At 49.9% G+C, this 25,726-nt stretch overlaps 7 protein-coding genes across 8 annotated transcripts; 6 read left to right on the top strand and 1 right to left on the bottom strand.

Moving 5' to 3' along the window:
• Nucleotides 1–340: 340 nt before the first annotated feature.
• On the top strand, nt 341–4,231 carry PV06_02231. 2 transcript variants are annotated; one of them, XM_016402884.1, is made up of 2 exons: nt 341–1,889; nt 1,941–4,231. In XM_016402884.1, exons 1-2 carry the CDS (start codon nt 1,349–1,351, stop codon nt 3,020–3,022), a joined length of 1,623 nt encoding a protein of 540 aa, XP_016266781.1. In that variant the 5' UTR covers nt 341–1,348; the 3' UTR covers nt 3,023–4,231. The 2 variants fall into 2 exon arrangements, with proteins under 2 accessions (XP_016266781.1, XP_016266780.1); XM_016402883.1 differs by having other exon boundaries at nt 341–4,231.
• A 3,285-nt stretch (nt 4,232–7,516) lies between these two features.
• On the top strand, nt 7,517–8,332 carry PV06_02230 (uncharacterized protein; the record flags this gene model as incomplete). The annotated part of the gene is made up of 2 exons (XM_016402882.1): nt 7,517–7,979; nt 8,037–8,332. 2 exons carry the CDS (start codon nt 7,517–7,519, stop codon nt 8,330–8,332), a joined length of 759 nt encoding a protein of 252 aa, XP_016266779.1.
• A 964-nt stretch (nt 8,333–9,296) lies between these two features.
• PV06_02229 (uncharacterized protein) lies at nt 9,297–11,033 on the top strand (the record flags this gene model as incomplete). The annotated part of the gene is made up of 5 exons (XM_016402881.1): nt 9,297–9,491; nt 9,551–9,644; nt 9,709–9,951; nt 10,001–10,423; nt 10,477–11,033. 5 exons carry the CDS (start codon nt 9,297–9,299, stop codon nt 11,031–11,033), a joined length of 1,512 nt encoding a protein of 503 aa, XP_016266778.1.
• Nucleotides 11,034–11,442: 409 nt separating this feature from the next.
• Nucleotides 11,443–13,831, top strand: PV06_02228 (uncharacterized protein; the record flags this gene model as incomplete). The annotated part of the gene is made up of 7 exons (XM_016402880.1): nt 11,443–11,496; nt 11,562–11,668; nt 11,734–12,078; nt 12,132–12,572; nt 12,642–12,904; nt 12,970–13,403; nt 13,496–13,831. The coding sequence occupies 7 exons, from the start codon at nt 11,443–11,445 to the stop codon at nt 13,829–13,831; spliced, it is 1,980 nt and encodes a 659-aa protein (XP_016266777.1).
• A 322-nt stretch (nt 13,832–14,153) lies between these two features.
• Nucleotides 14,154–14,750, top strand: PV06_02227 (uncharacterized protein; the record flags this gene model as incomplete). The annotated part of the gene is made up of 1 exon (XM_016402879.1): nt 14,154–14,750. One exon carries the CDS (start codon nt 14,154–14,156, stop codon nt 14,748–14,750), a length of 597 nt encoding a protein of 198 aa, XP_016266776.1.
• A 5,818-nt stretch (nt 14,751–20,568) lies between these two features.
• PV06_02226 (uncharacterized protein) lies at nt 20,569–22,624 on the bottom strand (the record flags this gene model as incomplete). The annotated part of the gene is made up of 2 exons (XM_016402878.1): nt 20,569–21,487; nt 21,548–22,624. The coding sequence occupies 2 exons, from the start codon at nt 22,622–22,624 to the stop codon at nt 20,639–20,641; spliced, it is 1,926 nt and encodes a 641-aa protein (XP_016266775.1). The 3' UTR covers nt 20,569–20,638.
• An 800-nt stretch (nt 22,625–23,424) lies between these two features.
• On the top strand, nt 23,425–25,533 carry PV06_02225 (uncharacterized protein). Its single transcript, XM_016402877.1, has one exon. The coding sequence runs from the start codon at nt 23,591–23,593 to the stop codon at nt 25,337–25,339; it is 1,749 nt and encodes a 582-aa protein (XP_016266774.1). The 5' UTR covers nt 23,425–23,590; the 3' UTR covers nt 25,340–25,533.
• The last annotated feature ends 193 nt before the right edge of the window (nt 25,534–25,726 follow it).

The raw sequence follows: 25,726 nt of genomic DNA, 5'->3' as shown, positions 1-25,726 counted from the left end.
ACGAGTATTGTCCAAAAACCACGGGATCTTGCAGGGACCATCTACTAGAATCTAGAATACTCGTATTGCTAGGCTGAGGCATATTCCGGTATACACTAGGGTACTTGGTAATAATTCGACCTGGTTCTGGCTCGTACAAGAACCGGCCGGATTGTCGGGTGGACTCGGCTGGCTCCCACCACTGTCGTCAGACCAGAGCAGTCATTGGCTGGAATTGGCACAGCCACAGATTTCATGGCTGATGATTCGCGGTATGAGTAACGCCAAGACTGAGATGATGAGAGGGAAAATCCGATCTGCGTCAACCTGAGCCGCTCTCTGTTTTTCCTCGCACGTACGCATTCAAGATGGAGGGGGGGAGGGAGACATGCACCAGCGCAAGGACGGTCTGTGGTCAGTGAAAAAAAAACACTGTCTGGAACGGTCACTCCGGCCCAATAGTTCGATCCAGCCAACAAGTTTTGAACGCCGGGTCGTGGGCATTGCTGCTGAACTGGACAGTCACAGACTTTCAAAGCCAGATGCAATCTGCAATCCACCGAAGTCACCCTGGTCAAGCGCAAACCAGTCACTGCTGCTCACTTCTCGTACGAAGTACAAATATTACCACTTGGTACAGAAATCATTGTTGTACTGGGGAAAAAAAGGCCGCAAGAACACCCAAGTCGTCGCCATTCCTCCGTTTCGGTCCAGCGTCAGACAGCGAAACGTATTGCCGAGCGAAGCCTAAAAAAGACAGGCCACCATAATCCCTGTCACCACGACGTCATCATCGCTGACCCTCGCATGCAGGGTCTCCCCCCCGGTCTTCCTCAACATCTCGAACACCCATCCAACGCAACATTCGGACAATCCACACCCGCTGCTACCGCCGCTTTCTGGCATTACCACGGCGCTGCATTAAGATCGAAACAGAGACGAAAAAATTCAAAAGAGCAAAGGCCGGGATTGGTGTCAAAAGGAGAAACCCCCAGGCCTAGTAGTCCGCCCATTACGAGCACCAGCGATTACCTCCGTCCTTGCTTCCCAATCGCCAGTTTGTCATTCCACTACCTTCCACAGGCTCGAGTCCGATTGTAATCAGTGCCCGTCGCTCTCCGGATCTCTCAAATACCTTTTCCCACCTTATCTTAATATACTGTTTGCCACCTGCACCTTACTGAACATACTCTCTCCGCTATACTATACACCAACTCGTCCGAGATACTCCCAACCCTCTTCGTTACCTAAGACACAACAAAACCACGCAATCGATCGTACCTGAGGTTCATACAAGAGTAACGTTTCTTGCCTCACCTCCGCTTCAACCTCAAACAACATACACACCACTTCATCTCGACCGTACTTGATGAACAGTCGGCCGAACACACAATCCAACAACCCTTCCGTGCGCATTCAACACTCGAGCCCTGCGCCCACGACGTCTACAACACAACCACCCATGATCGCCCAGAGTGCGCTGGTCGGAGGGTGGAACGACGCTTTCAACTCTGCAGGTTACTTGAGTGCGCTGCCAAAGACGTTTCAAGACGCAAAGTACCACAAGCGTGCATCGTCGGGGTCTTCGGTGACATCCCTGGGGCCTCCGTCGCCTCTCAATCAAAACAACATATATCCACACATTGTCGCCACCACCGACTCAAATTTTCCTTCTTCCTACGACTTCGATTACTCTCAGACTCCCCACACGGCCAAGTCGGATTCTGCCATGATCTACCCCCAGAATTTCAGCGCGGTTGACATGAGGAGGATACAGTCACAAGGCGCCGACGAGCGTGCGTCATTCAGCAACTTGTCCGCGCCGCAGTCCGTCTCGACGATGAGTCACAATTCTCCTGCGACGCCGCATACAAGTTATGAGCCAGAGTACGACGAGAAACATGTCTATGGTGAGGATCCTAGCGACGAAGACAACATGTTCGAGTACTTACAGTTTGAAGCAGGATTTCCAACTCCGGCATACCAGCAGTCGTTGCAAGATGTTTTCCCCGACCAACATTTCCCCATGCCCTATACTCAACCGCAGCAGAACCTGCAGAGGATGAACCTCCAACCTCACCGACAAAATGTGATGGCGGACAGACTGCAAGCGGCGACGCAAGATCATCTCAGGACGAACTCACCGACGTCCGACCCGCGGGACAATTCTCCGTTCCGTCAGAACTCTCCCTACAGCATGCCTGCGCCCTCACAGCGGCCACGACCTCCGCCAGTCCTACAGAAGGAGCGGACGTCGATCTCTCCCAAAGAGTTGATGTTGGATGAGCACGACGTCGACGATCACGCTGCGCCGCTCTTTGGCGCAGATCAATCCAACTCGACAAACTTTGGCAACGCGAGAACCATGGCAAACATGCCGGCCTTCTACGCGCAGATGTCGCACGAGGCTTCTATGCCAATCCCTCAACAATATCCCTTCTCCCTCAATGCGTCTGGCCGGCAAAGCACGGGAATGCAGGATATTACACCGGAATTCCCAGCACACATGCTCTCGATGGAGTCGACCAACGAGGAAGGGCCATCGGAGCCTTCCAGCCAACAGTCGCAGAAGCCAGTGGCCCAGCAACAGCCACGATCTGCGCCTCAGCAACAGAGCGTCCAGCGCCCGACGGACACGTCATCAGATGCGGGAACTTATTCTTGCACATACCATGGCTGTCATTTACGGTTTGACACGCCTGCGAAGCTCCAGAAACACAAACGGGACGGTCATCGACAGTCCTCTCCCGGGACGTCATCGTCGTCACCCAATTTGGCCTTGCGAAACTCTCAAGCAGGCCCGCACCGATGCGACCGTATCAACCCTAGCACGGGCAAGCCTTGCAATTCGATCTTTTCCCGACCCTACGACCTTACCAGACACGAAGACACGATACACAATGCACGGAAGCAAAAGGTCCGGTGCCATCTGTGTACGGAAGAAAAGACCTTCTCCCGTAACGATGCGCTTACTAGACACATGCGCGTTGTACATCCTGACGTGGACTGGGTGGGTAAGCAGAAGCGCAAGAGCCATAAGTGAGGTTGATTATCCCGACACTGGAGGGCTATACATGGCCCTGGATTACTGTGTATGACTATGGAGTATTTTTCTCTTTCGACTTGACGGCAATTTTGGGTCGCTTGTTACACAAGGCCTTGGCTTAGCATACGATGATGACGAAATGAACCAACAAAGCAAATGATATGAAGTGAGGCTTTTTTTGATTGGGGAACCAGCGCAGAGCGAAGGATGATGGAGCAAACCGCATTTGCATTTTCAATGGCGCCGATGGGGAATTTCTTGGTTTCCTTCCAGAGAGAGTGTTGTACGGTAGAATGGAAATTGTTTTCGAGGCACTTACAGGTGATTTGTTTTACGTTATACTGGGAAGGTGGTTTTTCCTTTTTTTTTAAAACTGGACCTGGCACACGGAATACACAAAAAACAAAGTGATGATAGTTGATGGGATGATGACAATTTTTCTTTCTTGTTAACAATCATTTTGTGGTCACGACACTTTTTTTTGGTTGAGCGATAGACTGTACTTTTACCATTTGGGCAATTGGGATCATTGGATTGCAATGTTGCATTTTTGGGGGGTGGAAGGAAATGGGCAGCGATGGCATGATCTTTCAATCGATAGGAGATGAATTGGCATGGAGATCGAGAAAGTGTCTTGATGATACCACCAACTCCTTAGCCTTGTATAGTTATTTATTGGTATTTAAATTGAGAAGAACAAAATGGTAAATCGATCGAGATATAAATTGGAATTGACTTTCATGATCAAGATTGGGGGTTTTTTCCCCTTTACCGATGGAGGGTGGACTGTTTGGTCAGGAGAGAGAGAGAGAGAGAGATCATCACACTTGTGGTAATGTGTCGTGTGTCAACATCTTTTGTGTGAATGGTCCTTTTTTTTTCGCGTGTGTCGTGTCGTTCCGTGTCAATGTCGTGATATCGAATTGTAAAGGTAAGGCCTGGGGTCGCGTGGATAGATCACGAGTGTAAAAGGTGGTATGAGGAAAGGGGGGGGATGGTGGGAACGATTGTTTGAGATCTGGGTTTTTTGGGGGTTGTTTTTCGCGCGCTCCGTCGGGACATCCGAAGAAAGAGAGAAGGGGATTGGGAGATTGGGCTCAGCAGGTACGAACGAGTACGAGTGGTAAGTAGAAGACATCATCATTACTACTACATGGAAATTAGCTTGAATTTCCATTTCTCACAGCAACATTTAGTCGTTTTTGGGGGGGGGGGGGGGGCCTTCCCGTGAAGTAATAATGATGCAAATGAAAGAAAAAAAATGGAATCGTAACATGGATCATGACTTTTGTAACGAGTTACGGATGGTAGATGCGGGGGGGAGATTTGGATACCGTAGATACAGTGGGTATTTCTTGATATCATCATGGGGTTGTCTTTATGGGAGGGAAACCCATCCTCATCGGATCAGTTTCTTCCATCATGATGACGATGGTGAACACACCCCTTGGGTGAATATAGTTTATGATGATACGGAGTACTTGGGAGGCAACTCGTACGAGATGGCTTTCTCAAGATCTCGATCGAAGAGAGATCAAAACAAAAAAAAAGAGGATTGGTAGTACTACTCATACTCGTAATCGTACGAACTCTTCACAAATCTCGTTCGAGCTTGATTGATGGTATTGTACAGTATCAAGATCCCCTTTTATTTGATGAATGATGAATGAGGCTGAAGAAAAGATTGGGGATAGTTTCGAGACCCCCCCAGCATTTATTTTTGTTCGATTGGCGCGGCCCCCCCACACAACCCAACACAACGTCCGACCATACTCACAGCACATACATGGCAAACATCAATATAAGATATGTTCACGACTGTTGATCAGCGACCAGAAAAACAACCAACGTGGATGAATGAACACCCATGGTCACATGTGCATACTCGTCCAGCGTAGAATAGGTGCTGATTTGCTGAATGACCCGGTCCCCGATGACCGCAACAACGAACTTGGAACCAACCCGGCAGAATCGTTCACCTCAAAGAGTATGGAAACGCGCGCGTATGAGAACTGTGCCTGATGAGTTAGTTCTCGGTCATCACAACGATGGGCAACATGTAGAGCCCACTCAACCATGTAACAATGGTCTCGTGAACAATCCTTCATCGACCCCCCCTCAACAGCTTGGACCCAGCAAGGCTTCGGCGCGGACAACGAGCCAGGACCGTTAGCATCGCAACAAACAGGTCACACGCCCAGGAGCAACGTGCAGGCAGACATGAACCTCCTTCTCCGTCTGCTCAGCCACGACATCGAATCTCATGGTGACTGATGGAAATGTTGAGGTGGCCAAATTGTCTGTCGCGTGAAAAGTCGAGATGCCATTCGGATCGGGCGGACGTTATTTACCTCGAATGGAACCTACCTGTAGGATCTAGAGCAAGCTTTTTTCCCTTTCGGTCTCTTCGGATCCCTCGAGATAATGTTGCCTACCAGGCAGACGAAGACGAAACGATGGCGCAAGTCACAATAATGGACTGCGTTGTCTGCGTGTGGCGAAAATTCGTGCAAAAGCATTCCTATTACCTCTTCCGGCCTGGACGGGGCTTTCTCTGGGAGAGCAATGGGGGTGTGCAAAAGCAGCGGCAGCGAACGACGACGAAACAACATGGATGATTTCAAATCCAACCTCTTCACCGTCCCCCCTGGATAGGGTTTAGACCTGCGATCGCCATTGCCTTCCGTGTTCGTACCGTTGTCGACCGCAGGGCGAGGGCATGATCAGTAAGTGATATCAAAATAAAAAACCCGCCGACAAAAAACCGCAACATCCACTCCCGGAATTTGTGTTTGGGGTTGTACAGGTATTGTACCAGTGCTCGCGTATCCGTATCATCCCAGCTCCATCCCCCCTTCAGTGTCCTTCGGTCGCCGATTACCTCGCTTCTCGCAACCGGCATTCCCGTATATCCGGCGGATCTTTGGGGATAATCAGTCGAGTCCGACGAAAAGAATCTGGGCCCAAGGTCCAGCTTACGACCACAATCCTTTTTGGGTTATTCGTAGGGGTCCAATTGTAAGTCCGCTGCGGCCGCAAAAGATCCCCCCCCGACGTCTTCCGTTGTAGCAGTTTAATTGCGGAGGACGGATAAGGGAAATCATCGTGCTCGTACCTCCGTTAAGGAAAGGCTGGGATGATGTCATGATTGCGGCTTTTGATACTCGTAACTGTGGACGTACTAACCGTATTTGTACTGGTGTACGAAACCGACAGCTTGTGGCTGAGAAATACCTCGTATTCGTAACGGTGTCTGTAATACCAACTCGTCCGAATTGATTTCCATTGCCCATTGCCCGGGCGCAATGGGACCGCCGGATCGTAACTCGCAGAGGATTCCCAAATTCTGTCTGATCGTCAATGTTCTTCTCTCATCGTGCTCGACCTTGAGCTCGTAGCGACTGCCGAGTTTGGCGACGAATGCGAACGCCCCCTAAGCCCCATTGATTTGCGGCTGCCTGAGATATTTTGCCGGCCTGAAGGTGCGAGCTCGGTCAGTTTTCTCGTACGAATGCGGCACTTCGCGCTCACCAAGCCACGAAGTCTTCAGAATTGAACCATTCAGTATGCCAAGGGAGGGCATCCAGGCGGCAGATTTCCCGCACGTCATTTTACCGCCGAAGTGACTGTAACTCGTGCCAGAGACAATGATGCACAGTCAGTCTTGGTGGGCAGTGACTGTATCTTCGTTTGGATGCCCTGATCAAGGATGAAATTTTTTTAAGGTTGGAGATTAAGTTGCTGCAAAGCATCTGCATCTGACCATGACATACGTCAAACCCGATCTACGGTTCACTGCTGACCCAAATTGGTATCAACATCTTTGCCATTTGTATCTTATTCAAGACCATGAGATGAATCACTATTCTTGGGCCGAGTTCCCAGGTCTTCGAGTGACGACAACACAAGACATCACTGCATTTACAGACATAGTAGGTACGGCACACGCCCTTTCTGGTCCGTTCGCCATCGGACAACTCCCAAGACCAATGTTGTCTCACCCGGTACATTATTGACTGTAGTCAATAATGTCACCTCCATCACTCTTGTCAAAACCTCTGTGATCCTGTTCCGAAGATCTTTTTACTCGGTCGGGCCGGTCTTTTGTGCTTTGCTAAGATCCCCGGACCTCAGCTGCTCCGGACGACCTCGACCGGGGCACTCCATCCTCTTCCCCCCCAGCACCCTTTGCCGTTTTCTATCAAGGCGACTCCGGTACAGGCGCTGATGTTGACGAAAATGAAGCGCACGTTATCGAATCCGGGGTTGTTGGAACCTTTCGACAAATCACGACAAACTCCGAGATTCGGCATTCGGTACACAAGCCTTGGCCTGGCATAGCTGACGGAACAAGTCACGCCTTGTGCCTGGGCTTAAGTATGCTCGAGAGAACTCGATGAAAACATCCCACTGAGTTTGTTCACTGCATTCCAGATACTTTTCTTGAAACAGACCAAAGCTATCAATCTCCACCCAGAATCTTTGAGGAGAATGGGTGCCCCAGATATCAAGGCGGATGCGAGAAGGGTGGTAGATGTGCTGAAAGCTGGGGGAATTGCTATCATTCCTTCGACCATGGGTTATGCACTTGCCAGCTCTACCACTGCTTCACTGGAAAAGATGTTCTCAACCAAAAAGAGAGGTACACACAAACGACACGCCATGGGCGGAAACTATGCCCTCCATAAAGCCCTTCACATCATGAAGCCCGAAGATGAAGAGATCGTTCGATGTTTGACCCAGGACTTCGACCTACCTCTAGCCGTTATCGCCAAATACGACTCATCAAACCCCATGTTCAAGGATCTCGACCCATCCACTCTGGAGGCACTGACTGTCGATGGTACACTTGCCATGTTGATCAATGCTGGATCGCTCCAGGATGAGATTGCCAGCCTCATGATGGAGGCTAAGCTCCCCTTGTTGGGCAGTTCGGCGAATATCTCAGGCACAGGTACACTTTACCCGGTATCTCCATCTCGACCACCACAAGACTAACTTACTGCACTAGGGACCAAGTACGTCGCCGACGACATTCCCAAGGAGATTCTTGATATTGCAGATGTTGTGATCGATTATGGGCTTGTCAAATTTGGATACCACGGGAGGAGTTCGACGATGATCGATTTCAGTGGGCCAAAGCCAGAAATCGTACGGATCGGAGTTTGCTACGATGTGATCAAGGACCATATGAAGCGCTTTTGGAACATTGATATTCCCAACGATCCAGGGAAGGAGGCACTCCCCCATGGACATCTTAAGAACCTCCCACCGTTGGCCTCGCTGGAAAGACTAGTGGCGAGCTAGACAATGATGGGGTTCGAACTATGGCTCATGCTCCAATATCAAACTAGACCTTTTGTGGTCAGATAAATGTCATCCATTCTCCGATGTGTCGTCTCGTTATCTCTCCGTATCACTGTCGATACACAGAATAAGTCCAGTCTCCTGCCCTGCAAATCTCTCGATATTGACGGCCGTTACTTGTTCGACCTAGTATTCAACACGATATCTTGAAAACTTGGGAGTGTCCCAATCTATGAGTCGCAGAACAAGTTGGTTAAAGCAGCCCGGGAGATATTGCAATGAGCCGCTGCGGACATGGAAGACTGTTCGAGACCAAGTCACCTTACCTTTCCGTTGGAACCTCGATCCCGCCAAAGATGCAACCAAGAGAGTGAGTATCAGTACGGTGAACAACACTTCACTCGAGGGTCCACAGACGAACAACAAGTTGCCCTGGCAATTAGATCAGTGATTCTTCGTGTCAAATCAATCACCAAGACCCCTGTAGCGAGGGTCTCACGGCCCTTTACTGAATACCTAGGGACCTCGTGGCCATAAAATCGGAGACTTTAATCATATTGGAATAACGAATTACTATGTTGCACATTCACAGAGAGTCAAGTAGGCACCCCTGAAGCCAGTGCCCAGATTGCCGCCTCTTGAAACACATTCGCCTCCGCAATGCCGATATTTCGGACTTGAAGCCAGCTTACATAGGTTACTGTTCAGGGCCATCCACCCAAGTGCCGATTTCTGGACTTTACAGTGGTCCGGGCTCCCCAAAGTTTCCCCACAAGGAAACCCCATACCAGGGACTTTGGACTTCTTCCAGCCATCCTGGACCTCGTGGGTTGCCGATTTCCTGGAAAAATTCGACAGCGTAATCACAATCAGGAGTGGTATGACCCAGGATGGGCGACAACTATAAGACCAGATGGGAACCCCCCGTCCATGCACACCCCAGGCGAAACAACTTCACGACACGATGGAATCTATCCCAAGAGACATCAGTGCTACTCCTTCGCAGAAGGAAGGCGCCATCGAGGCCGAATCTGTCCACAAGGAGGTGGAAGTTTCAGATGCGACACAGCATAAGAGCAAAAAGGAGAAGAGCCTCTTGTTAAAGCAGGACCTCTCAATTGTCTTGCTGCTCTTTGGCTGCTACTGGTTTGCCTACCTCGTACGTTCTCCATGGCTCGTCAATATGTTCAATGGCTAACTGGACGTTCCCTCTCAAAGGACCGCGGTGCTCTCGGAAATGCTCGAATCATGGGATTTCAGTCCGACCTTCACTTGTCCGGCAGCCAGTTCTATAACTGCTTGATGATGTTTTGTAGGTGCACTCCCGCGCAGGGTGCCTTCTCCCCCAGCTGGACCGACCACTAACACAAGTCCAGTTGTTGGATATCTGGTGTTCGAGCTCCCCGCGGCACTAGCGCTACGTCTCTTTCCTCCAAATTGGGTCTATGGTGTTGCAGTCATCATGTTCGGTGTCCTTGCGACCTCCATGACAGCCGTCAGAACCTACGCACCCATCATGGTCATTCGACTTCTCCTTGGGCTTTCTGAAGCCACCATACAGACTGGTTTCCTCTTTCTCACTCTGTGGTATCGACGAGAGGAGGTCACAACCCGCGCCGGTACCTATCCTATGACCTCAGGTCCTTCGCCTCAGCTAATTGAGCCTAGCCTTTTACTTTCTCGCGACACCTGTGGCCGGAGCCACCAGCGGACTGATTGCGTACGGAGTGCAACGAAATCTGGACAACAAGCTCGGAAGAACTTCATGGGAATGGTTTTTTTTGATCGAGGGTGTCCTCACCATCGCTTGGGGAATCCTTGTCCTCTCATTCTTGCCCAAACTTCCAGAGACGGTGGCACACAAAGGCAGCATTCTCTTCCGAGATCCGCAAGAACGACAACTCATCCTCGACCGAACGATTGCTGCTCGTAACACGCCGGATGCCAAACCGCGCATGTTCCAAGCGTGGTGGGCGCTGAAAGATCCGAAGACCTGGCTCTTTGCGCTGGCCCTTGCCGCTGCGTCTCTCGATGTCGCTGCCTTTGGATCTTTCCTACCCACATTTATCCGTCAATTCGGTTTCTCTCCATGTAAGTTTTTAATCCCTTCAAGAGTCCCTCATCAAGCGCTGACAGTGTGACAGTGGACACCCAGCTGTATAGCATCATTCCTTATGCCTTTGCCACGGTCACGGTGCCGACCGTCTCTATTTTGGCTGATCGCAGAAACAAGAGAGCTATACCCTTCCTGATCTGCATGAGCACAACACTGATTGGATTCGTTGTTGTATTGGCCACCACCAACAAGGTCGCCCTCGTCGTCGGCTGTTCTTTGATTGCTGCAGGATGTTATCCGGCCATTGTAGTCTGCGCCACCTGGGCTTTGAACAGCCACGGCGGCTACACCAAGAAAAGCACCGCTTGGGCAGTCGCCCAGGTATTTACGCAATGCTACAGCATCATCGCGACCCAAATCTACGACAACCCACCACGCTACTTCAAAGGTCATGGCATTTTACTGGGCCTTAACTTTCTGGGTGTCATTGCAGCTGTGGTCGCCTATCTCATGATGAAGAGGGAGAATAGGAGGCGAGATCTACTCGCTCAAGACTTTCTCGCACGGGGCGAGCATAATCCTGATTCCGACAAGGCTTACGAAGAGCTATGCGATTATCATCCCGATTTTCGATATCCTTTGTAGTATTCGGCCAGTACTGGTAGACATAGCATAGGCAGAATCTTTCTAGGACGTTGTGCGAACGGGTATCGTGGGATGACCAGTAGTATTACCTAGGACTGGTAATCAGCTGGTCATCAAGTTGAATTGGCAGGGAACCAATGTAGTTTGAGGGAAATAAGACTAGGAATGCTTCAAGCAACTCTCCTCAGTCATTGGCGATTCTGCGCCGAGACCTTCAGGCACTAATTGCCCCTCCATAATTACTAGTATATAAAGACCTTGTTCCACCCCCACAGAATTCCAAATCCTCCTTCATCCCAAAACCCCCGACTTCACATTACTCGAAGTCTCCCATCATGCTTACTCACCTGCCGACGAAGTCCTGATGCATCACTTGGTGGGCTAGCGCTTGGCCAGTAAGTCCCAGACTATGGCCGAGGGCTTGGGGAGAGTGCGATCATGTACCGAATGTCGGATCCAGAAGGTGTGAATGAATTGGCTTTTTGTGATTTGCAAGATACCGTACTAACAAGTTGATCCTCGTGGCAGCTTAAATGCGATGCGCGGGATGATTACCTGAGACCATGCACACGCTGCAGAAAGAAGAATCTCTCTTGTGAGTTTTCTCGTGGCATCCAGAGGAGCCAACGAAAAACGTACGTCTTGTTGCCTCGATGAGGCCGATCCTTTCCAATGTGTTCATCACTCAATCGCCCAACAGAAAAGCACAGCTGGTTCGAGAAAATGCAAGCCTTCAGGAGCAGCTACGGACCAGCACTCACCCTGCCTCTTTCTCGACTGAAAACAGTGCCGTGACCGTCTCTCCGCAAACCCAAGGAGGCGCTGCTCCGGTGTCGCATTTGCATTCCGGCTCTCAAACGGGTCGTGACGGCGGCGCTCCGGTCTCACATCCTCCCATGTTAAGCAACCCGGGGGACGGTCACATAGCACAACTGATCGATCTACCGAGTGTCCCGAGATCAGTAACGAACGGGTTTCAAGTGACTACGCCTACATTGCAACTGGAACAAATTCACACACGCAAAATTCATGATTGTTTCAGACTGTGAGTATTCTCCCGCGATTCACCACGGGCGCTGTTTGGCCAACACGGAGCAGCTTTTTCCTACATTATGAGCCCTTCATCCCGGGCTTGTTCGATCCCAACGTATCACCCGAGGAATACTACGAACAATCTCCCTTTCTTTTCTGGTCAATCGTGGCAACGGGGGCTCGCAGATACACTCAAGATCCAACGCTCTTTCAGCGAGTGGTGTCGCAAGTCCTACAGATTGCTCTGGGGACGCTCTTTTCCCATACAAACTCGATTCCGTCGATTGAAGCCGTCTTGATTCTATGCTTGTGGCCAATCCCCCAAAACACAATGTTCCATGATTCCTCACATCCGCTCGCCGGGATCGCCATGCAACTCGCGGTACAGAATGGCCTCCACATATTTGGCCGCGAGCAAGACTACTCGCGTCAAAACATCAACGCTGCAGACAGTAAGGTGTCTTTGCGCTTTCGTCTGTGGGTTCACTGTGTCATCGTTTTCCAGAAGTAAGTTCTACACCTGGTACTTGAAGTGCGAGTCGTGCCTGTGTCAAGTTAACATCTTTGCCTTCTTAGCACGAATCTGATCAAGGGCTTTCCCTGCTGGTCCGTCGCCGAATACAACAACACCGTTGACTCCAATCTGCTCCTCGAGCACAATCTATCGTCTTCGTTACTCTATCGTTACAAACTTCATAAAGTACAGACTGACGCAATCCGAACCATCGCCCAAAGCACCCAACTCTTGGACCCAGATTGCGGACGACCATTGAACTCTCTCATCGACATTTTTGATACACAGGTCAGAGAACTAGTCCCTACCGCCGACGTAGGGCTTGGTACGTCGACTCGACTGCTTTTGATGTGTCAGGATTAGTGGTACTGTTGCTGATGATTTCTCCAGATGTTATTGTGCAGATTTGCACCCGATTGGCCATCAGAGCATTTCACTTTTTTGCGGCACCGGACACGGCACGGACGGCAGGACTCGTCCAGCTTTACACTCTGTCCTGCAACGTGCTCGACATGATACACGAGTTTGACCTTGTCAACGAATTCATTCTCTATTCGACCCACTGGCTCTACATGATGGTTCTTATGGCGGCAATGAGCATCCTCAGGATCACACGGAGCGAACTTCGGACTCATGTGGATCCGGCGCATGGTGAAAACGCCTACTTCAAAGCCATCAAGTTTTGCAAAAAGCGGTCCGCTGAAAACAACGATCTGGATTCAAGAGGTACCATCATCTTGTCTCAGCTCTGGGCAAATGATGGCATGTTCCGCAAAAATGATGGGACAATGGTAGGAGATCGGTTGCGACTGAGAAGTCGACTGGTGAGTCTGACTGAGATTTTTGTACATCATCACATACGGAGTACTGGCGGGAGCACGTATATGACTGACAGTTCTTGGCTGCTTTTGACTAGTTTACGAGCGTTGTCTTCGATACACTGTGGCACTGGAGAGCAACTTTCGGTCACTGGAAAGCGAACCCATACAAGGCTGACGACGATGAAACAGCGATACAATCCACAGCAGACCAGCCGCCGCCCGTTGGCTTATCATGGACACCCGCCTCACTCTTCACAAACCTTCCACCCGGTGGTCTTCAACCAGACTTTTCAGCAACTCCTTCGGCGCGCAATATCTCAACGCTCCAGCCCGCGATGCTCGACGTCGATCCCTTTGACGTGTTTCCAGACTGGGAATGGGCCGCCGAGTTGCCTTTGGACGATACTGTCGATCTAGATTCTGCACGCTGAGGCCGTACTGACCAGAGATTGATTAGTGTAGTACCAACGGTCAATACACCAGGGGCATCGAGAGCCGAAGCTCTGGCAGGAGTACTCCGCCGGTACTGCAGTATGCGCACACTTTGGCAACCAAGGTGAGAAATCTTCCTTTCGGCACTCGTCGACCTTCAGTGAACAACACGACGATCTCTGGCAGAGGTATTTGCCAATGGTATTAATCGGTACCAATACTATATGTATATATATATATCGCGGCATGACCTCGAAACCACATATTCATGCAAATCTGACAGATCACTCCGCATGGTGCATAACTATATCACACTCGACAATGTCACGATCAAACCGATCAGCCAGACACTGTGCGACCGACAGCAGGACGTGCGCCATTTTGCGCGTCGTTTCAACAAGATACACCTCTTCATCACGCAGCAGGGAGGCGATATTGCTTCATGTCAAGGTCCTCCTAAACTACCTTCTGTCACAGGAGCTGGAATTTACCCTCACCAGGAGGAGGCCTCTCGTGACCTATGGCGCGAGCTCGTCATGTCGCCGGACCCTTGGCGCGGTGGTGTCACTCCCCATGGGCTGCGGAAAGACCCCTGGCCGTGATCCTTCTGATGAACGCGATTGTCACCAACATGCGGCGGGAACAACAACCTTCTTCTCGATGCTACAGATCAAAAAAGCTGTTGGCCGTGATTGTCTGCCCGGCATCTCTGCTAGACTGTCCAATTGGGTCCGAGAGTTTCGCCCGTTGGAATCCCCCTGGACTGAGAAGGCTGAAGGTCGAGATCCTGGGACACTCGGTCCTGGCCACGACACCGTCGAGAATAGGGAGGAGAATGGCGGAGTTTTGCTTGTGAGCCACGAGAGACATCGACAGTCGCTGAAAGGGTCCCGCAACGATGAGCTGAACCATTGTTGAATGAAATCGCAAAGAAGAATAGCAGATGCAAGGTTTTAGGACGATGGCACGACCAGATACTGGTCACTCGGAACTCATCAGACACCCCAGCAAAAGGCATCATTTTTCATCTACGATGGGACAGTGGACCTACTGGACGACGCCTCTATCGGCGCCAATTTTATTCCAAAAGAGGATCATCATCGCCGATATTGGGACTGTCCCGCCCAAACGGTAGACACACTTTCCCTCTCGAAATTCCCATAACAAAGCGCGAAGATCGATACGACAAGTCGGCCTTCATGACTGGATCTGATTGATGTGCCCGGCAGGCTTTTTGCGAAATCATCAGAACAATTGGGATCTCCTTTTGCTCGGAGACACCTAATTGGTATACATATTATATATACCACACTCTAATTCCAGCGATATGTGTGATCTCGGTGCATGCCAGCCAGTCAACCAGAGTATTGGGACTTCCTGGTGCCCTAGAGGGCAAAAACTCCTATTTGATATTAACGAAGACTTTGGGCTACTCTCCACCCTGCAACCAGCACCACCAGGTGAGTTTCTCTCCAACCCTCTCTCTCACAATGACATTCACTGAGCGTCAAAAGATGCCTTTCTTGAGCTACTTTATATGACCAAGGCAGGCGCCAAGGCTTGTTCGCTTTGACGGGGAATGATCCATACTTACTCCTCTGCATCTTTCAGCCCTGCATCTTCCGGGACCTGAATCTTCTGGATCTAAGTATCATCGCATAGTATATGCTAGACATAACGGGCGATCATGTCTCTCCAAAGACGTGTGTGTGTGTGTGTTTAAGCGACTTTTATGTTCCCAGAGGCATGCATGCATGACCTGGTTCTCTCTACTAACGGAACGGCGAATATCATACAGCGAGCACCACATGGAACGTTCTCGTGGAAACGACGACCACAGAGGCAGGAAGGGAATTATCTTCTGCCATCTCTGGTCAAACGTTCAAAGGTGATGCATCCGACATATGGTGTTAATCAAGTGGAACTGGTTCTACCCTCGAGGATCCAAAGTCTTGCAACAACAAAATTATGATCATATACGCACAACGAAGCACTTGCACCGAGATATGGCGGCATAACCCCGAAATGAGGCACTGGAGAAAAGGAATGAGAAATGCCCAACTAAAAATCATCCGGCGGGAATGGGAGGCCCGGAAATACCGAGGCACCTAGCCCGTCCACCTCTAACATCTGAATCGGATCTCCGCTGAAAAGACCTCCGCAGAATTGACCTCAGCGGAACGGACCTCCGCTGAACGGACATCCACTGAATTGACCTCAGCGGAACAAACATCAGCTGAACAAACGGACATCCGCAGAATAGACCTCCACTGAACAACCCTCTGCAGAAGAGATCTTTCACCCACATACTTTATCTCAGTCGACGCGGTCGAAAAATGGATCTGACACGAAACGATGCAGCCTATTTTCCTCGGTACAATATCATCGAGAGACCCTCTGCTTTATTTCTCCACTCCTCGAGTTCTTGGAGACTACATTCGGCGACCAAGAGAAAGTCTACGTTGGACCATATTTGATATCCTGTGCAGGGGGCTTTTTTTCCCCTGAAGCCTTTCCTATCGCCACAGCGTCCTTACCTTGTCTGAGATTCTGTCGAACTCGGGCTTCTTCTTCTCCTCCTCTTGACCGAGAACTCTCAAATACCCGAACCAGGGAGACCGGACTATGCATACGTGCTCACACAATACCGTGCTCGATCCCATCGGCGGTCTCGTTCGAATTCGATATTCTCAGCGTCCGAATGAGAACACACCATCCGAGATGTGTATACCTGCCGAAAGGTATCTTTCTCGAGACCACGATACTAATAAAATAACAAAAAGAAAATTGTCTAGGCTCACCGGGTGTGCTGGTCTTCACCAGAAATGCCACCCGGGGTGGGGCGCTTTGAAACATTCGAAGAACAAAATGAAGAAACCAAAGTGCGATTTCGATCTATTGTTATATATATATTTAAATATCGTTACCCGGCAGACGACCCGGGTCGTTCCACAGCGGCACTCGACCGATTAAAACTCAGAGGAAAGGCACATTTTCGAGAACAACAAGATCGGATTGTGGGTATCTGCGCAGCTTGGGCGTCATTACGTCTCAAGATGTCTCTATATCCGATCATGAAACAAGCAAGTACAGATATCTATCTACACCTGCGCCAATTAAAAAGAAGGCTGTTCAGAAGGAACTGAGGAAAGAGCGCCCGCTAAAAGCTGTCATCTCTTCCTTAAGAGTAAGAAATGAGATTTGAGCCTATGGATGACGACTGAGTTTGCCCGCGCCGTCTATATTGCCGCGTGTTATCATCTCATTAAGGCTGACAGCCCAGCATTCTTATGTCGCGACCTATATATAACCCTGTGATAAGAGGGTTAGATAGGGAGACTTTACCGTTAAGAATGTGATCTGAGCGTTGTGGGTTTATCACCGCACATTTGGAGGGAAGGCAAATCTTCATCATACGGCAAAAAACCAACAATCACAGTGCGATACCTACTTATTAGTGATATTAATAGCGGCACAGCCCGCAAACATCGCAAAAGACATGAAGGAATTCAGAGAGATAGCGGCTATATTCAGCAAACAACCGCAAAGCACGAGTATATATATATCGCTCAGAATCACTATCCTCTCGATAATGTGCAGAACATTGCAGAAGATCTGATTTCAGCGGCCAGCGTCTTATCCGACGAAGATACCTTTACCAATATCGAACAAGAACAAGAAACAGCATTTGAATCAGGCCTGCAGGATTCTTTGACCATTTCGGAAAGTACGCCTTTGATTAGACCTTTTTCGACAATGATTACTGGGTCATTTATTGATCTCCTCGTGAACCTCTCGATACCATGCCTCCGCACTCTATCAGCTCCGCTGTTTGGGCCTTAAGCTCGGTATATCATTCATCATCAAATCACTCAATTAATTGAGCTAAAGAGAGCATTGAAGGAACTAAATCGAACTGACAATCTGATAACGAAAGACCCACGAGAGATCAGGTATGGATTCACACATGGATCTACATGGTCACAGTACTGAAGCACAAGCCCCCCACGCTCAAGAAAAAAAGAACCCCTAGAGGCTCCAAGGATCAAGATTCTTTGATTTCTCTCCTGTCGCTTTTCGCTACTCTCACTAGCAGCTGCTTCCGTCCAGCCAAACAAGCCGTCTGCACCATATCCCGTACTCAGGTGCGTTCTGAGCGCCCCTGTCTATACGTACACATGCCTCCAGCAAGAAAATCTCAGTAAGGTGTTCCCCCTGTTCAGGTACACGAAGTCGTCTTCAGGTCCGCGGACAGAGCTACAGCAAATTTTCAGATCGCGAATTTGAAGCTTCGAAGATAAAGTCTCCGATGCAACATGAGATGACCTGTCGAGTCGAGCTTCATGAGCACCCAAGCGTGGAGGGTCCTGGCTGGATCTTTGGTTCTTGATGAGCCTAGAGGCATGCCAGGCCAGACCGCCCCTCGACTACGCCGTCACCTCTTCAGAGCTAAAGCGCTTTGGAAAAAGCTAGGTGCAAAAAGAGGGACTTTAATTTGCTCACTTAGATGAATCTCCTGTCAAGACACATTAGATGGCTTTGTCGGAGTTTAATAACGCGGCACTAGAATTGCCCGATCCGGGAATCTACAAATCGTCGCCCAATGACATTTGGATTCATCAAAAGGGGGCGGCTCTCTTCTGGGTTCTTGTTGCGCGCGACGAACTCCCTCCGGCTTCAGTTATGCCAGTGATTTTGCTGGCGGGATGCTTTCCCGCTGCTTCGTGATGGCATTTCGGATTGGTCCTCTATATGATCCAGAGATCACAGTCGAGAAACGGGTGTCACACGCACGAAGTCTAGAAACAGGTCATCGAATCTGATTCCGACTTGTCTGATGCCCGACGGGCTAAAAAGAACTGGGCTCGTCAAGAAAATAAAGACGAATCCGAATTCAAGTACCCTCGGAGGATCGGGATTTAGCTTGAGCTCGTCATAACGATCGGGTGGATTTCGCTGTCTCGAGTCGGATGGAACGCTGACCCGTAATCTGCGTTTTCTCATCTATTATTAACCTCAGAGACACTCATGAGTTATGGAAGGTAGTCGATACGCTTCTGGAATTCTGCACCGAGTTTGTCGAGCTCAAAAAGCGTGGATTCGACGTCCCAGAATGTAAGGGGTAGGCCTGGAAAAGGCAGGCAAACCTGCACCGCATGGAAAAACATCGACACTCGGTCGAGTTTGAACCTCGACGACGACTTGCTTTGGCAGCTCCAAGGGCGAAGCGAGATCAAATGCAAAAATCTTCCTCCCCTTAAAGAAGGCCCGATACAGGACACTTATTCATCTTAATCAAGAAGAGACAGAGACGATAGTATCAGTGAGGCCATATCAAACTACTTCGTCGACCCCAGTATACAACTTCATGGCTGAATGCCCTTCTTACCTAAGATCAGAGTTGTCTTCTACACTTTAACACCTCGCCTGTTGGTCAGATATATTAAAGACTCTCGAGGATCTCAGAAAATATTTGTTACCCACCCAATCTTCAAATATTGGAATCGAAACCACCAAAAAGTCACAGCAAACTACACATGGACCGATTCGGGGCGCAGCAACATCCTTAATCACTTCTTTTTCCGCCGACTACACAAGACCGGTACCGACCAAGACAGACATTTATGACTATGACAGTATGAAAGGCTCAGAAGTTAACAGTGATTGAATACAAAGATAATTACAACCAGCCCCCCCCAAAGCCTTTTCAAAGATTTGTCAACGGATACGAGGCTGAAACACCCCTCGAACGCCGACGCCACGAAAGCGATCAGCGTCATCTCCAATCCTTTCTCCTCGAGACCGGGGCAAACGTGTTGTGAGAGATACAGACCGACCTAGATCCTATGTATATACACCGTACACGGTGGAGAAGATAACACTGGCCCGCCGGGCGTCTTGTTCTTGCATCAGATCGAGTCACAGCAGGCGAAGGGTGTCGCTTGCACTTAAATAATCGAGCGATCATCCTTCTAAACAAAATGGGGTTGACATACGAACAATTCATCTCTCGCAGGGCAGAGAAAACGCCATTGTCACACACGAAACATGAATGAGGACGGCAACACAAGCTTACAATTATATATGTGGTCAATGAATGGCCCACCTTTAGGCTTCTTAATGAGGCGATGAGTATCTCAGATCGTGCCTCGAAGAAGGTAATACGATCGAATACCGGATTGCCATATATACACCCTATTCTGAGTTGGACGAAAATTGACCGCGTCGATAGAGCATATGCGGATGATATTAGGTACCATCATGTCAAGAGTGTTACTTACGACTCATGGATGTGATTTTGGTGGTATATTCTATCGAATGAGCCACGCAGTGAAGCGCTGAATACCAACAGATTCTTTTTCCCTTCATCGATGCACCAGTGGATAAATCGTCGACACTTTTGAGAACTCGGGACCATGCTACTGTATTTTTGCAGACCAACCAGGTTTCTTTCTTACAAGAAACAGCATCAAGAACCCAGAATGCCGAGAGCCTCTGCGGTTCCATGAGACGGACTCTGTTTCAAAACCCATCCCATCCTGGCAATATGTGCCTAGGAACTCTGATGCCTCCGTTGACCATGGGCAAAAATGCTGTATTTGAGGCCTGGGGGTTTGAACAACCTCACAACACACAACACTCTCGATGGGCAGACACCGTGACGGAGAGAAAAACGTAGCAGTTGAAGTTTGCAAATCAATATTGCATCCATCACGATTTCCACCATCCTTCCACGAAGAACGCGTGACACATGTGGTAGCAATGCTTCCGGCAAGGTCCTAGAAAGTCGATTGATCTTCTGCAGTTTAGATGAGCGTGACGTGTCGCTCGCCCAAGGTCTCGATTATCCTCACGTATTCCCGAGCATCCATATTCTTACCATTTCTTCTTACATCTCCTGCCGGGTTCCACACAGGCTTTCCTCCATCCCGTTGTATCTTGACACGAAATTCTTCGATCAAGGTCCCAGCCATGAATTCCATCATTCCGTGGATATAACAATCACCCAACAGGACATAGTGGTGTCTTCCAGCAATTGGTCGTAGCACAACGGGCATATCGTATCCTTTCACGATCGCCACAACATCATTAACTTTGACGATGCCGGGTACCAGGCAGAAATATCCTCGCTCCGAGACCCCGAATTGCTTCAATCTGAATGTGTCCATGTTGTCGAGAGCGTCATTGTATTTGGGTGCCCTACTCAGATCCGCTCCATCTGACAGCCACAAACGCCATTGAGACGCGCCATCAACCGCATACCGTGTATCGGCCAGTGTATCTTCGTCCGTAGTATTGGCTATGAGAGTCTTGTTCAGTGCGTCCAGAACGCCCTCGGAAGTTATGTATTCTGACGACGGGAGAGCATTGATGAATGACTGTGTCCTGGCATCGATGTCTGCCACGTCTTGACGTAGCTCTTGAATGTCGTTGGGCCGCTTCAACTTTGGTATGGTGCCACCGAGAAACACGCACGCATCCATCATGAGCACAGTGACCTGTAAGCTATAGCTTACCGAGTGCCTCACCTGTCCCTCCTCCCAGAGCAGATGTTCAAGAAGCCCGCGCCGTTTTTTAGGTATTCTTTCAGCCTTTGCAGTAAACCCTTTCCCGCCAGCGCACCATTCGATGTGGTTGATGTACTGCGTCCAGGGCTATTCTCTCCAGTCTATCGTCCAAGAAGGAAGTCCGCAATCTGTCCCTTGCTGGCACACCCCGGACCACCCAAGGACTTCTGGGTTGCCCCTCTCTGCCATCCGCATGGCAAAATCCACATACAGTTCCTGCCATGGAGTTGTGTAGTCAGGCTGTGGTGCCCAGTCATCGGCTTGGAGGTCGGACGCGATATTGCGCATGGCGAAAATCTTGTCCCTGGGGTCGAAGCACCTTTGACGCCACGCCACGCGCATCGCATCTGTCAATGACAGGACAAAGCGTGACGGAGCATTGCTGTCCACCAACATCTGTCGAACCCGAAACTTCTGAATGCCGGTCACAGCAAAGAGATTGGGCTCCAGCACGTCATAGCCCTGGTCTGGTAGGAACCAATCCGGCCATGCCATGGTGACTTTCGGCTGGAAGATCCACGCCAGGGCGAATATCTGCGCCCATGGTATCTCGTCTTCTCCACACGCCACTACCGGCACAGGACTCATGGCTGCCTCTTGCTCTGTCCAGACACGGGTGAACCACGGTCTGAGAAGGAATTCGGCGCAAGCATTGATTGTGGTCTCCTTCTGCGGATGTGCGTCAAACATGTCGAGGACGAACGACTTGGTCTCGTGATAAAAGCTGTAGCCAAATTGCGTAACGTACGGCATGTATTCGTCCAAGAATGTCTGGGCTTTGAGGCTTCTTGCATACGTGATGGCGGTGCGTGAGCTGTCGTCGGACGGTCCCATCCAGACCATCGTCTTTGATGCATTCTGGTATACCTTGTACATTAGACTCACCTCACGGGCTTTTTCGAGAGGGTCGTCCTGGTCGATACACGCGACATCAATCCACAGAGATACTGTTTCCTCGATTGAGCGAAAACGGCGAAGCACCTCATCAGCGTTCTTGTAAATACCTAGTCGGGTACCCGAAATAAGGACGTAATGATCCGAACGGCTGTCATTGCCACATACATACGAAGTTGCGGTGTAAGCCCGCGAAGTGTCAAGGAGGTCGTGGACGACAAGTTTTCCCGAGAGTTGCTCGGACTGATTGCCAGGGAAGAGTTCAAGAAGGCGGATGAAGTCGCCCTCTTGTGGGAGTTTGACATAGACCGAGGCCCTTGTTGTAGTCATATTCTCGCTTCTTGTTTAGCCAACAGACGTGGAGGTGGGTTCAGCGGGTTGTACTTTGTTTCATATTAGGTCCGAGACTTTCGAGGGAACACAGCAGTACAACTTCTGGATGAGATAGTTTGGTCGCTTATGCCTCGCGCGAAAACAGAGCTTTGTTTACGATGCAATCCACACCAATGAGTACATGGCGGAATATCGCTTATTAGGGCCAACGCATATGCATATACTCCGACTCCTTATCTGCATGCCTAATGTACACGCAGTAAGCCCAGCACTGCAGAGAACAGTAGGTCAGTCTCATGGTCTCCCCAATAGTCCTTCTATTCTGTATTGTTGCCGCAGGAGATGCTTTGGTCTCGGCCCTTGTCCTTTGGCCCTGATACTTGACCAATATACAGCACGTTTGGGGGCGTTCTCCGTTAGCAGAATCAGCGCAGTTGACTTGGAGTCCCTCGGGAGGTGTTTCTTGGCTCTGAAGGGATCAAGGTGCTAAGAGCTAAGTTTTGCTGATACAGTATCTCACCCTCGACAGATTGATGATCTCGGGTTCAATAGCAGGTATGTATTGAAGACGAGTTATCCATCTGCATAAACCGCGGACGTATGGAAGGGCTGCACAGAGCGGTTCTGGAGCTACCAATTAGGCTGACCTCGGCTAGCAAAAGCTCAGGGCGTCAAGGCTCAGGCTGTTCGCCGGAGTGCAGGTGGGTAGCTCCGCCAAACTTATCGCTAGAGGCTTACTTTAGGTATTACTTAGGCGTCCAAAATGGATGTTCGATTCTTCCAAACGCATTTTTCAACCAAGTCTACCTTTTATAACCCTGGACCTTTGTATGATCGCATTTCCCCTCGAAGTCTTCGACAATCCCCTTTGTTACGGACGACCGACGGAGTTCTCGGACATGTCGTGACTGCGAAGTCCGTCAAGCGCCATGGCTTTAGCCCTCTCACTCAGGACGACTCCGAATGCCTGACAAGCCTACAACGGTAGTCGCCTACGCGGCGGGTGCTTCACTTGCTGCCATTGCTGCCTTTTATGTCTTTGGGCCGACCTTCTTTATCGATGGCGAAAACTCCTACCATACCAACGACGGGCGCAAACGGACCATCATCGGCCTGTCGAACCCCGCGAATGACTGTTTTATAAATTCCGTGCTGCAAGCCCTAGCCGGCCTAGGTGACCTACGGTTATACCTCATAAAAGAGCTACATCGGAGACAGCTGGATGGCCCAGAGATATACGAGTCGGCGCCTTCGCTTCTGCGAAAGGGCGAGAAAGCAGATAAAGTGGTGAATTTGCAAAAGGGCCCGATTACAAAGGCCCTGAAAGAGATGCTGGATGCACTAAACGAACGCCCAATATACAAGAAGACAATCAGCGCACGGCCAATGATAGAAGCATTGGAAAGAGCATTTCAGACCAGGATCAGTCGAAACCAGCAAGATGCACAAGAGTTTCTCCAAATTGTCCTTGAGCGGCTTTGTGATGAATATCATGCAGCACAACGAGCGCGCTCGAGAAATCTGCATCCTGAACAAGCTGAAGACGGCGAGCCTCTGGAACGTAAAACAACAGGCCTGGCACCGGCACTATCTGAAGTTTCAGTCGGCACAAACGAGGGATTCCCATTCGAAGGGCGTATGGAGTCCCAAATCCAGTGTATGCGCTGTGGCTTCAGGACGAAACCGAGTGTGACCACCTTCGTTTCCTTGACACTGAATGTTCCGATGAAAAGTACTACATCTCTCGATAATTGTTTCGACGGCCTCCTCAAGAGCGAGGAAATTGACGACTTCAAGTGCGACAAATGTCGGCTAAAACATGCATTGGAATGGAAGAATAATAAAATAAAATCGGCAACGACTGAAAAAGAGCGCACAGAATTGGAAAAGGAAGGGGAAAGAATCCAGCAGGCTCTTGATGAAGACCCTGAGCAAGCCCCAGAAGGAGTCACGCTCCCCGATTCCAGTCTCGCCCCTAAATGTAAGATTAAGAAATCAACCCGCATCACCATGTTTCCAAAGGTCATTGCGATCCACCTGTCGAGATCGATGTTTGACCGTGAGAGTTACTCGACGAAGAACATGGCCAAGGTCTCATATACCCAGCGACTACGTCTGGGTGGGCTATTAAATGAGAAATGGTACAAGTTACTGGGTGTTGTCTGTCATAAGGGAAGCCATCACAGTGGACACTACGAATCATTCCGGCGCAATCATCTCTACCCTCCCTTTTCTACCCCTGATGCATTCAGCGCCTATGCAACCCGCAATCCGAGTACTGTTCCGTCTGCGACACCAAGTCCAAGCATCAAGGCTATTCAAACCAATGGCGCGAGCACGGCAGCTGGTCCGTCGGAGACACAATCGAGTTCGTCCTCGGCGATCTCGTTACTGGCGAGCAACAGCAGACCGACATCCAAAAAGGATGAGGTGAAAGGTGATTCTTCCTCGACCAAATCGACGAACAATGATGCACAGACAGAGACGTCGCCCTTGCAGAAGACTGAAACCCAAACTTCTAGACCTCAGATAAGAACGCAAGAAGCATCTGCGAGCAAGTTCCGCCGACGCAAGAAGTCAAATGATCGCTGGTGGCGTATCTCTGATGATAAGATCAAAGAGGCCCGAACATCAGACGTTTTGTCTATGCAACGTGAGGTGTATCTGCTCTTCTACGAACTCGAGAGACCAGGTGACGATGCAGCGTCCTGAACTTGCTTCTGTTCTTCGCTTGTTGCAGTAGGTAGATTTGGAGCAAGCATGGTGTGATCTCTGACGGTTTTATCACACGGTACCAAGCTAGCCTTGGATAGCACAGCATCACTTGAACCATGTGTACATATGGCAGTAAACATAAACAACTCCGATGACCCCCTTCTCCCGCTGTTTACATGGACTAATATGACCGAAGTCGTGGAAGACCATTGCCTTGCGGAGTGGGACATTCGTGGGGACCCCCGTTTCCGTGATTTCCCGCTGTACAGGGTGTTTTCAACAGAGAAAGGCGAACTGTCTGACGGGCAACCTCCAGCTGCCATAGTGGCACGAAGTTCATAATAGTCAGTCCATCGTGAGCGCGGGACGTTGAAGTTTCTGCAG

The sequence above is a fragment of the Exophiala oligosperma genome, assembly GCF_000835515.1.
Source record: "Exophiala oligosperma strain CBS 72588 unplaced genomic scaffold supercont1.2, whole genome shotgun sequence".
NCBI lineage: Eukaryota > Fungi > Ascomycota > Eurotiomycetes > Chaetothyriales > Herpotrichiellaceae > Exophiala > Exophiala oligosperma.
Note: the sequence above shows the minus strand (reverse complement) of the source record. Positions and strands in the feature narration are given on the sequence as shown.